Source organism: Miniopterus schreibersii (assembly GCF_964146895.1).
Source record: "Miniopterus schreibersii genome assembly, chromosome: 16".
Taxonomy (NCBI): Eukaryota; Metazoa; Chordata; class Mammalia; order Chiroptera; family Miniopteridae; genus Miniopterus; species Miniopterus schreibersii.
In genome coordinates, this window is record NC_138116.1 from 36,574,499 (window position 1) to 36,584,340 (window position 9,842).

Below are 9,842 nucleotides of genomic sequence, written 5' to 3' on the forward strand. Positions count from 1 at the left end.
ACCTCCTATAATCCTGACAATGTTTTGGAGGTGAAGAAATGAGGCTGAGAAAAGTCTGATGCTAGCCATCAGAAGCGAAGAGTCTAAGCTCCTTCGTATGCTCTGTAAATACTCGTTCACACTGCCACCTCTCCAGCCTCACCAATCACAGCTCCCTGCCACTCATTCCCCACTATATCCTTGACAAAGTGATAAACAGATGTCTGTCGACTTACCATGGGGTTCTGTCTCATAAACCCATTAAGTGGAAAATATCATAAGTCAAAAATGCATTTAATACATCTAATCTACTGAACATCATAGCTTAGACTAGCCTACCTTAAATGTGCTCAGAACACTTATATTAGCCTACAGTTGGGCAAAAATCATCTAACACAATGAATACCCCAGTAGAGTATCATACCACATATTGCTTAGCCCAGGAATCAAAATTCAAAATTCGCAGTATGATTCTTATTGAATGCATACAGCTTTTGCACCATTGTAAAGTCCAAAGAAAAATGGTTAAGTTGAACCAAGGGAAGTCTAGGGTTGGGGGGGGCCTGTACTTGGGTTTTCCCCAAACATGCCCTTTTATCTCTAAGTCTTTGCTCCTGATGTTTCCCTGGCTAAAATTCCCCTAAGGCTGCCCTGATTTCTGAGTCAACCTTTAAGACTCAAAGTGTACTCCACAATTCCTTGTATACCTCTGGTGAGGCAGGGGTTGTGTCCTAATTGCCTTTGTATCTCCAGCCCTTCACACAGTGCCTGGCAAGGTAAGGTACAAAAAAAAAAAAAGTTCTCTCTGGCGCCAGTGTTACAAAATTATTAGGATCCAGAGGTATGGTCAGTATTGGAATCTCATGGGCGGGATGGCTTTAGGATGAGAATCCTCTTGCTCAGTTCTTGGCTGAGAAGAGTTGACATCTAGAACCCCTGAGGGCACCAGTGGTCCCTTGGGTTCCAGAACATACACTATTGGGTTTATTCAATCACTCAATACATAATGGAGCTGTTATGACTTAAACACTCTGCCGGGTGTTGGGGATCAAAGATGAATGGGAAAATTAGCTGGGAGGATATAGCTAAGCAGAAACTTTAAGTACGTTCTAAAAATCTGTAAAAGAAAAACAGGGCGTTTAATCTGTGCTTCCCTCCAGGTGTGTGCGGGGCGGTGTGGGCCCTCCTCCCCACTCCCTCACCGCTTTCCCAAGGCAAAGATTTGAGAAGGATTAGATATAGAATCCCCGGGTTGGGTCTCGCTTTCAGGAAGGAGTGAAGCCCGAATCCTAACCCGGCCCCACACCTGGCCCCTTTGTTACCTTACTTCCCTGCAACCGATCCGGGATTAGCGATCTGGTCGGCAGCTCATTCGCTGTCAAGAGGCCTGGTTGACTGAAAATATTCTCCCCGACGCAGAGACCGTCCACACCTAGAGGTCGGTCACCTGGCCGAGCAACAACTCCTAAGGAGGGTTTCAGATGACATTCTTAGAATGTGTGACCCCTTTAAAAGGAGGGGACTGGAGGGCCAGAGTTAGTAACCACAGGACGTCACAAATCCAGAACCACCGTTTCCGCTCCTAGGCGACCCCGCGGTCCCGCCCGCGCCTTCAGGAGAACGTGGCTTCCGGGAGCGGCACCGCTCGGCAGCGGCTGAAGGCGCGGGCGCCCACTGGCCAGCGAGACCGCGGGGCGGGGCCAAATCTTAAAGGGCCGGAGCAGGGGAAAACCGCCGGTGGCGGTGGCTGCTGCGAAAGGCCAGGCGGTGATGCCACGTGGCCCCCTGCAGGTTTCTTTTAAATCTCTGTGCTCCTTGACCCATGGAGCCCACGCGAGATTATCCACTGTTCGGGGGCGCCTTCTCCGCCACGCTCCCTCCCGGGGCCATTGACGTAAGGTGAGAAAGCCCCCGCACGGGTGGAGGCCAACCAGGTGAGTTGCGGAAAGGAGCCGGGGTCAACCAGGGCCTGCCTCGCCTCTCTCCAGCGACCTCCGACCAGTCCCGGACAATCAAGAAGTTTTCTGCCACCGCGTGACGGATCAGAGCCTGATCGTGGAACTACTAGAGCTGCAGGCCCACGTGCAGGGAGAAGAGGCCGCGCGGTGAGGAGGGCAGACCCGTGGCTGGCCAATGGGAGGGCCGGATCCGGAGTGGGCGGGGCCTGTGGCTGGACAGTTAATCTGGGCAATGAGAACTTCAAGGGCAGCAATACACCACCCAAAGTGAGCGAAGCCTCGGCTTAAAGATGCCTGTGGGGTGGCGGTGAGAGATGCCCCTCCATGACCCTGCTCCTCCCCACTCCAGGTACCACTTTGAGGACGTTGGTGGGGTACAGGAGGCTAGGATTGTTCAAGTGGAGGCTGTGCAACCCCTCATTTTGGAGAACCTGGCCCTGAGGGGCTGCTGTGAAGAAGCCTGGGTCCTCTCAGGCAAGCAGCAGGTAGCTAAAGAGAATCAGCAGGTAAGGGCCAGTGTCGTGTGAGATGTCCTGGAGGGGTGAAGGAGGTTCGGCCCTAGAGCATCCTGACACTGATCCTTTTAGGTAGCAAAGGATGTGACACTGCACCAGGCCTTGCTGAGGCTGCCTCAGTACCAGACTGATCTCCTGCTCACCTTCAATCAGCCCCCGTAAGGAGGACAGAAAGGGCACCTGGCTCATGAGTGGGGTCCCCAGGAAAACTGGCTGGGAGGGGCAGAGCAGGGAGGCTGGCTGGTGGGGTCCTCCAAGGAAGTGGGAGTGGGCCAGAGGTTTGGGGGGTCACAGATACCCAGGTACTCCAAGGAACAGGAAGTGGGAACTTCCAAACACGAGGCCTGGATGATGTTCTCTCCCCATCTGTTCCCCTACCCCCAAGCCCTGACAATAGGTCATCTTTTGGCCCTGAAAATCTGTCACTTCTACCCTGGAGCCTGGGTGACTTTGAACAGATGGTGACCAGTCTGACTCTTCATGATCCCAACATCTTTGGTCCCCAGTAAAGATGCTGAAATGCTACATGATGCTGCTGAAGACTTGGGGACCCCATTCTGCAAGGGAAACAAAGGGTTGGATATATTCCCTAAATTTCTTCCCTGTGCATAAACATAAGACACCTCTCTGCAGAAATAAACTTGCTTTATAACCAATATAATCTCTGTGCTTTTGAATCTAACAGGACACCCGGGTCCCCCTAGTTCCCTTTGGTCTTGGAAGGGGAGTTTAAAGTTGTGCGTGTAATCAGAAGGGACCCAAGGCTGGCAGTGGAGAAAGGGAGGAAATACACTTGGAGTGACTGGGTCAGCCCTGAGGGAAAGGAGTGAAATGTACAGGGGGACGGGTAGAGAAGGTTTAAAGTGACACCCATGGAAGGGAGGGAAACTATCTCTTGTAGTGATTCAACCCTGAGAAAACAGACAGGGAGTGGGATTGGCTGTCCCCCTCTGATGGATGAAAGGTCACCTGGTCAGAAGTCACCAGGACATAGTAATGAAGGCAGGAGTGTCCAAGGAGTGCCGATTTGATGGAGTGTGGAAGAGTGGCTGTTATTTGGTGTACTTGTAGTAGAGGCTACGAAGCTGGTCCCAGAAGAAGAGGGAGAGGATGGTATGAGGGCCGAGGCGGAAGTAGGAGGCTCCTATACCCTTGTACATTCCATAAATGCCCTCTGTCCGAGCTGTCTGCAGCAGAGCATCCAGTATCCCCCGGTACATGAGGCCCTGAGAGCAGGTTGGAGAAGGAGGGAAAGAATAGTGAAGGCGTTTGTCAGAGCCCGTCAGGAGCCTCACCTCTGCAAGCTTGCTACCTTTTAGGCTGTCCCACTTGCTCCTGCAATCTGCTCTCTCCCTCTACCTCCAGTTTTGCTTGCCTGTCTGAACCCCAGAGCTTCCTTACCTTGCCCTGAGTATCTGTGGGCTGGTTGTAGAGCCTTGTGCTGGCCACATCAAAGGGTGTCATGGCCAGGACCACGACAATGCCACTCACCATGGCGGCTGCCAGAGCCACCTTCCAGCTCTGGGGAGGAAATATCTAAGAGGAGAGAGGAAGAGCTTGTCAACCAGTCAATCATTCAACTCCTAGGAAAGGACAGGCCCTGTGCTTGGAAATACAGTAGAGAGGTGGTAACTCACAGAGCTTCTACTCTATCAGTTATAATACAGTGTGATAACACTGAAGGACTCAGGTATGCCTTCTGGAAGGAAGTGATGAGAGCTGTGGGAAGAGTGTAAAGGGTGACCGCCCCAAGCCCTCTTGCCACTCCCTCACATTAAATGTTGGTGCTGTCCCTTCTAGGGCTCAGTTCAGCTTGCACTCCCCCTGCACACATTCCCAGGGTGGCCCCACCCATATCCCCAGGAAGTACCTCCCACTGGGTCATGAGGTCCTTGGTAGATGAGAAGGTGCACAGCTGAGTGGAGGAACCGATGACAACTCGGGGCAGGCCACCCACGGCCCCACGCCACAACCCCATCAGACCATGTTTCTGGCCAATCTTGGTTAGCGCCTGAAACATGCCCTGGTAGGGGAAAGACCATGGAGTGGTTTAGTCACCCTGACATCAGAGGCTGCCATCTCCTAACACTGCTAAGGATGGGTCCTTAATAGACATCTGATCTCTGGACAACCAGTTGTGTGTGAACTTGATGCCAGAATGTGGCCCTTCAGTTGTCTACGACCTGGTTGTTCCCTCCCTTGCCATACCAGACTAGGGAGTATGGAAGTGAGGACATTAGCAAACTGGGAGAGAACAGGGTAGGAGAAACAGGTGCAGATGACTAGAGGAACTAGGGAATGTATGGGAAAGAGGGCCTGGGTGGGCTTCAGGGGCAGAGTGAGGCTGAATTCACTGGCTTGGCAGAGCCTTGGCTAGGGTGGAGCTGTTGGGTAGGGGCAGAAAGCTGGGGCAAATAGGAGAGAATGGGCAGAGACTCCAACAGGGTTGGAAACACCTTACCTGATGCTTATACTGGTGCCCTACAGCAATTTCTGAGGCTGCCTGTGCTTGTAGGTGTGTCTTCACCTGGGAACGAGAGAGTATCACAACCTATGGTCCTTTCACCTCAGAGACCCAAAGACCTGAACCCCTCACACTTCCTCTAAGGGTGTTGAACAATGAATATCCTTTTAATCTGATAATTATTGTTGTTCCCATTTAACAAATAGGTCATGAGATTCCGTCCCTTGGCTCCAGTTCCCCGGGGCGGTGTGTGTGTGTATCTCCTAGCACCACAAGACATGCCCCCCCCCCCCCCCGCATTCTTCCCTTGTGGGTAGGGGTGGGGATGGAGAGGTTGGAGAATGGTAACATTTCCTAAGACTGTTTGTGTTAGGCACAGCCTGGGTGTCCAGCCTCTCATGCCAGCTCTTATTCCTGGACAGGATCTCCAGCTACCAGCACAACCAGACTCCCCATCAGACTCGGGTAGGTTGTGAGAGGTCATAAACAAAACTTGCTCTCTGATCTCAAAGCCCCATGGGGGCATGTGTGCAACTTACTTTGGAGAGGCCACTGTCCCTGCCTCTCAGTGTCTTTCCAGGAGGAGCACAAAGCAGGACCTATTCCTAACAATAAGTAGCTGTGTGACCTTGAGCTGGTCACTTCCCCTCTCTGGGCCTCAGGCTATGGACTCTTCACCTATACCAGATAACTCAAAGGGGACAACCGTGAGATTGTATTTCTGTGATGTCCAGGACTCCCCCTGATCCCTACACTCGCTGAGAGTATGTTACTCAAATTCCTCCCCCTCCCCTACACAAATCCACTTCCAACCTCACTATCAGGTTATGAAGGGAGACCCAGGTCCCCACCCTACACCAAGTGTCTGCCTTAAAGGCCCCAGGCAAGACTCTTCTCACCATGTAGATAGGGCTCCCCAAGTAGGCTCCCATGACCCCAGCCATGGCCCCAGCTGCTGCGCTTCGGACAGGACTGAGGGTGCCTTCAGCTGTATGCAGGTAGCCCCCAGCCTCAGCCAGCCCATAGGTGCCCAGCCGGATGCCATTCATCAGGAACTGATATAGGAGGGCAGGACCCAGGCCCTTCTGCAGGGCAGCCAGGCCGTCCACCTTGCCGATGGTGATGAAGGCATGGAAGACGTTTCGGTAGTGCCTCTGGTAGGTGCCGGGGGCCTGCAGTTCTCCCTGCAACTGCATCCTAGTCTTCACCACCTCCAGGGGGTTGGTGAACAAACAGGCTCCACAGGCTGCCAGGCCACTCATCAAGAAATCCATGGTGGGGTAGCTGTAGCAAGAACTGGCCCAGGAGTAAGAAAGTCAAGGTGAGCTTCAGAAACCGGGTCAGGAATCAGGAAAGACCTCAGATTCAGCAGTGCAGGAATTTAGAATTCTGGAGTCAAGTGTCAGGGTCAAATGTCAGGAGGTCAAAAGTTCGCTGGAATTTGGGAGTCAGGAGCTGGCAAAGAGAGAAGAAAGAGGAGTTTAGGAGAGTTTGGCGAGTAGGTTATGACAGGGTTCTGTTGGTCAAAGGAGTTGAGGTCAAGGAGGGGCAGAAGCCAGGAGGGCGGCAGATGGGATGCTGAGAATGGCCGGCTATTGAGGGCCGGGGTTGTAAGGAAGGGAAACTCGGAGCTGGGAACTGGAAGCCGGGGGTGGGGGCGGGGGGGGAAGAAAAATAATCCCAGCAGGTTGCGGAGTAAAAGGATCCGGGAGACGATCCGGTGGCGTACCCGGGACAGCAGCAAGATCTGGATCGCCAAAGTAAGTCGGGACTCCGGCCAGGGCTGAGCGTCCCGCGGGAGCTGCGGGAACTGCGAGAGCCCGCGGCAGCTGCGCCGGGTAGCCTGCAGAGGCGGGACAGCTACTCTCCAATGAGGTGCGCAGCGTCCAATGAGGAGCCTTGGGGAGCCTCAGCCAATCAGCGCCGAGCCGGCTCCGCGTCCAATGGGAAGCGTCCCCCGCGGCCTGACTTCCCCCAACCCTCCGGGAGGCAGTTGGAATTAACTCCCCCGGCCCTGGCGCCCGGCCGGGGTCACGGCCTCGGATCTCTGGGCGCGGTGCCTGGGGAGCGGAGGTTTTATCTCGGATGGGGAGGAGAGGTTGGGCTCCGAGGCGGAGCGCGAAGGCAGCAGCCCACCCTTGGGATGTTTGGGGCTGCTCGCCTTGCCTTCCCTCCCGGGCCTTCGCCGGGTGGCGTTGCCCAACTGTCGGTCGAGCCTCCAGGCGTTCCGCCGCCAGGACAGCCTGGGGCTGAGGCCGCGCCGCGGGGCACTGGAGACGCACCTGCTGGACCCGGCCACTAGGTTCTAGCTCCGGGGTGGCTGCCTGCGGGCGAGGAGAGAGGGGGCCTGATGGAGGCCGAGGGCGCTCAGTCTCATTACTATGCTCTTTGGATCCGCAGCAACCTGGAGAAGGCCGGGCATGCCAAGAGATTTCTATCTCTGGGCTTAGGTTACACAGGGCCAGCAAGCGGTGGGAGAGATCCTGAGATTTTGGCCTCTTGCTCCCATGTCTGACAGTAGTCAGAGAAATTCTGAGAAAAGAGATTAGGAAGCTAGCTGGGAAGAGATGGGGGGCAGGGCTAGCTGGGAAAAGGCAGGACAGGAGCTGTCCTGGAGGCTGGAGCAGCAAGTAGAGGGCACACCAGAGTGAGAGGCCGGCACCATGTGAGACTGAGAGCCTTCTAAGCTCCAGTTGGGTTCTTCCCGCTTACTAGCTGGATGACCTTGGGCAAGTTATTTGTAAAATGGGAATGCTAATTATCTATCGCACATACCTGAGTGGGACTGTTGGACTTCCCCCAGGTGTTCAATGTACAGGTTTCCTGAAAAGTCAAGAGCTGCTGCTCCCACGGCCAGATTAGAATATCCTCGCCACCTTGTTTTGGTGATCTCCAAGTCATTCCTTGCCTTGAACTTCATCTCTCCTGACCCTTGAAGCTTTTCAAATTCTCCACGTTCAAGCCACTTTCCAATCCTGCTTTGCTCCTCGAGCATTTATCCACGTTTCTCATTTTGCAATTGTTTACTCTCTGACTCCTTCACTACATTGAAAGTTCTTGGATATCTCGCTGACTTGGTCTGAAGGGTTTCCATCTCACCAGTATACTGATAAATCACTGAGCTTTAGGATCAAACAGGAGGGGTGGAAGGTAGGGTAGATAATGGAGCTTCTCCTGGGCTCTGGAAAGGTCCCCCCCCCAAATTTCCAAGGAGTGCTCCCCACATGCTTCCATCTGCTGGAAGGGATGGGAGATCCTCATTGTTTTAATCCTTGAGTTTACACCAGTGGTTCTCCCGGTGGGGCTCGGGGCTGCCTGTCACTGTATCCAGTTCAACAGAGGCAGCGTTGAATCCTGTAAGGCGTTTATTGAGAAGGCCGGCCAACAAAGAAGACAGGAGCAGAAGGGCATCCAAAACCTGTCTTAGGAGTGGCCTGAGGGGTCGGGTTATATAGGGCAAACGGGCTGGGAATGGAATGCAACGAAGTGCAGTATGGAAGTCATTCTTTTGATCTTGGTTGATTGGCAGTCAAGATAAGGTGATATCGTAACCCATTGTTCACAGCTGAGCCACCTCCTTAATTGCTTCTATCCGGGTTCAACAGGAGTGCAGGGTGCAAAGGTCTAGGAGAAAGAATCTTAGGAAAAAACCACTTAAATCCCTGCTTACGTAAGTATAAGTGTTCTACAATTTTATAAGTAATATAATTATATTTCAGATTTATTCAGGTGCCCAATCTTTGGAAATTATAAGTGCCCCTATCATTTCCCCCTCTGATTAGGGGGATTTATATGAAATCTTAGTCTTAAATCTATCATATTGCTGTAGTGCTAAAATCTTTGCTTCTGCAGTATGGCGATTACCTCTGATTGTGCCTGAGTAATAATCAATGGCAGCTTGATTTTCTAGGAAGGCTTCTCTTACCTGCCCTAGTTCCTGACCCATAGCCGCTGTAACTTGGGAGGCAGAATTCAGAGCTTTTACCAAAGCATGAGCCAAATAAGTTACTAGGTCTTATGAATTGACATGTGCTAGAAAAGAGAGGCACACACTGAATACAAGATATTAGGCAAATCATAATAAAGAGCAAAAAATGAGGAAGGCTTCCTTTATGCCAGCCCAGCTGGGTAGCCAAGAAGTAAGAGCAGCAAATTCCTTAGAAAAGAAGCCTTCCCTTTGTTTAACATGGGAAAGAGTATCTTTGACTTTCCGTAACTTATGCTCTATGAGTTATCAGTTAGATTGAAACAACACATACCCTTAAAATTTTCACACCCTGATTGTGCCTGAGTAATAATCAATGGCAGCTTGATTTTCTAGGAAGGCTTCTCTTACCTGCCCTAGTTCCTGACCCATAGCCGCTGTAACTTGAGAGGCAGAATTCAGAGCTTTTACCAAAGCATGAGCCAAATAAGTTACTTCAGCATTCAATAAACCTACCACCACTGGAGTAACAAATATAGCCATAGAGATATGTTCAGCCTGGCTAAACAGATGTACTTCACCATCGCAGTTCTCATCTAGTGTGAGCTCATGGTGTACTCGCTGAGGATGAGGCTTCTGTGGCAACATTACAATATTACAGTCAAGTGTCCAATTGTGCAAGGGCCTCCAGCACTATTCATAAGTACGTAAGATATGCTGTTAAACCTCAGAGCAGGAACCAACCAGGGGGATGGTGAACATGCCCATTTCCATAAGATATAGAGGAATTTTCTTTTGAACAGTTCAATTGCTGCTGATTTTTCAAAGACAGTTTGCTGGGCATCTTGTAAAGTCTATACAGTCTTCTATGGAACTGCCCCCCTGCTACTTTAATAGAAAACAAAGTACGATCCCTTTCAACAACAGGGCAATTGATAGCATCTGGTTCCAACGCAGATGAATCTCCTGACAGTTTTGGCTCTCAACCTTTCCTGAGCCAG

At 52.0% G+C, this 9,842-nt stretch overlaps 2 protein-coding genes across 8 annotated transcripts; one reads left to right on the plus strand and one right to left on the minus strand.

The window, feature by feature from the left end:
* Positions 1-1,587: 1,587 nt before the first annotated feature.
* On the plus strand, positions 1,588-3,111 carry RANGRF (RAN guanine nucleotide release factor). Of its 4 annotated transcripts, none has more exons than XM_081161442.1 (5): positions 1,588-1,878; positions 1,968-2,084; positions 2,287-2,443; positions 2,525-2,610; positions 2,838-3,111. In XM_081161442.1, the coding sequence occupies exons 1-5, from the start codon at positions 1,802-1,804 to the stop codon at positions 2,959-2,961; spliced, it is 561 nt and encodes a 186-aa protein (XP_081017568.1). In that variant the 5' UTR covers positions 1,588-1,801; the 3' UTR covers positions 2,962-3,111. The 4 variants fall into 4 exon arrangements, with proteins under 4 accessions (XP_081017568.1, XP_081017569.1, XP_081017571.1 ...); XM_081161443.1 differs by having other exon boundaries at positions 1,665-1,878; positions 2,850-3,106; XM_081161444.1 differs by having other exon boundaries at positions 1,697-1,878; positions 1,968-2,204; positions 2,838-3,107.
* Positions 3,080-9,492, minus strand: SLC25A35 (solute carrier family 25 member 35). Of its 4 annotated transcripts, XM_081161438.1 has the most exons (7): positions 7,692-9,492; positions 6,646-7,240; positions 5,816-6,371; positions 4,914-4,979; positions 4,323-4,475; positions 3,854-3,988; positions 3,080-3,678 (listed from the first exon to the last, which is right to left on the minus strand). In XM_081161438.1, the coding sequence occupies exons 3-7, from the start codon at positions 6,188-6,190 to the stop codon at positions 3,505-3,507; spliced, it is 903 nt and encodes a 300-aa protein (XP_081017564.1). In that variant the 5' UTR covers positions 6,191-6,371; positions 6,646-7,240; positions 7,692-9,492; the 3' UTR covers positions 3,080-3,504. The 4 variants fall into 4 exon arrangements, with proteins under 4 accessions (XP_081017564.1, XP_081017565.1, XP_081017566.1 ...); XM_081161439.1 differs by lacking the exon at positions 6,646-7,240 and having other exon boundaries at positions 3,082-3,678; positions 7,692-8,027; XM_081161440.1 differs by lacking the exons at positions 3,854-3,988; positions 6,646-7,240 and having other exon boundaries at positions 3,082-3,678; positions 7,692-8,665.
* Positions 9,493-9,842: the final 350 nt, after the last annotated feature.

Bases quoted from the DNA above. Each gene is read 5' to 3' on its own strand.
- SLC25A35 (XM_081161438.1), bottom strand. From the start codon at position 6,190: ATGGATTTCTTGATGAGTGGCCTGGCAGCCTGTGGAGCCTGTTTGTTC. The intron at 4,476-4,913 runs GTAAGGTGTTTC...TTCCCCTACCAG, and splicing joins GGCACCAGTATAAGCATCAG to GGCATGTTTCAGGCGCTAAC. The intron at 3,679-3,853 runs GTAAGGAAGCTC...ACCTGCTCTCAG, and splicing joins CCACAGATACTCAGGGCAAG to GGCCTCATGTACCGGGGGAT.
- RANGRF (XM_081161442.1), top strand. From the start codon at position 1,802: ATGGAGCCCACGCGAGATTATCCACTGTTCGGGGGCGCCTTCTCCGCC. The intron at 1,879-1,967 runs GTGAGAAAGCCC...GCCTCTCTCCAG, and splicing joins CCCGGGGCCATTGACGTAAG to CGACCTCCGACCAGTCCCGG. The intron at 2,444-2,524 runs GTAAGGGCCAGT...TGATCCTTTTAG, and splicing joins TAGCTAAAGAGAATCAGCAG to GTAGCAAAGGATGTGACACT.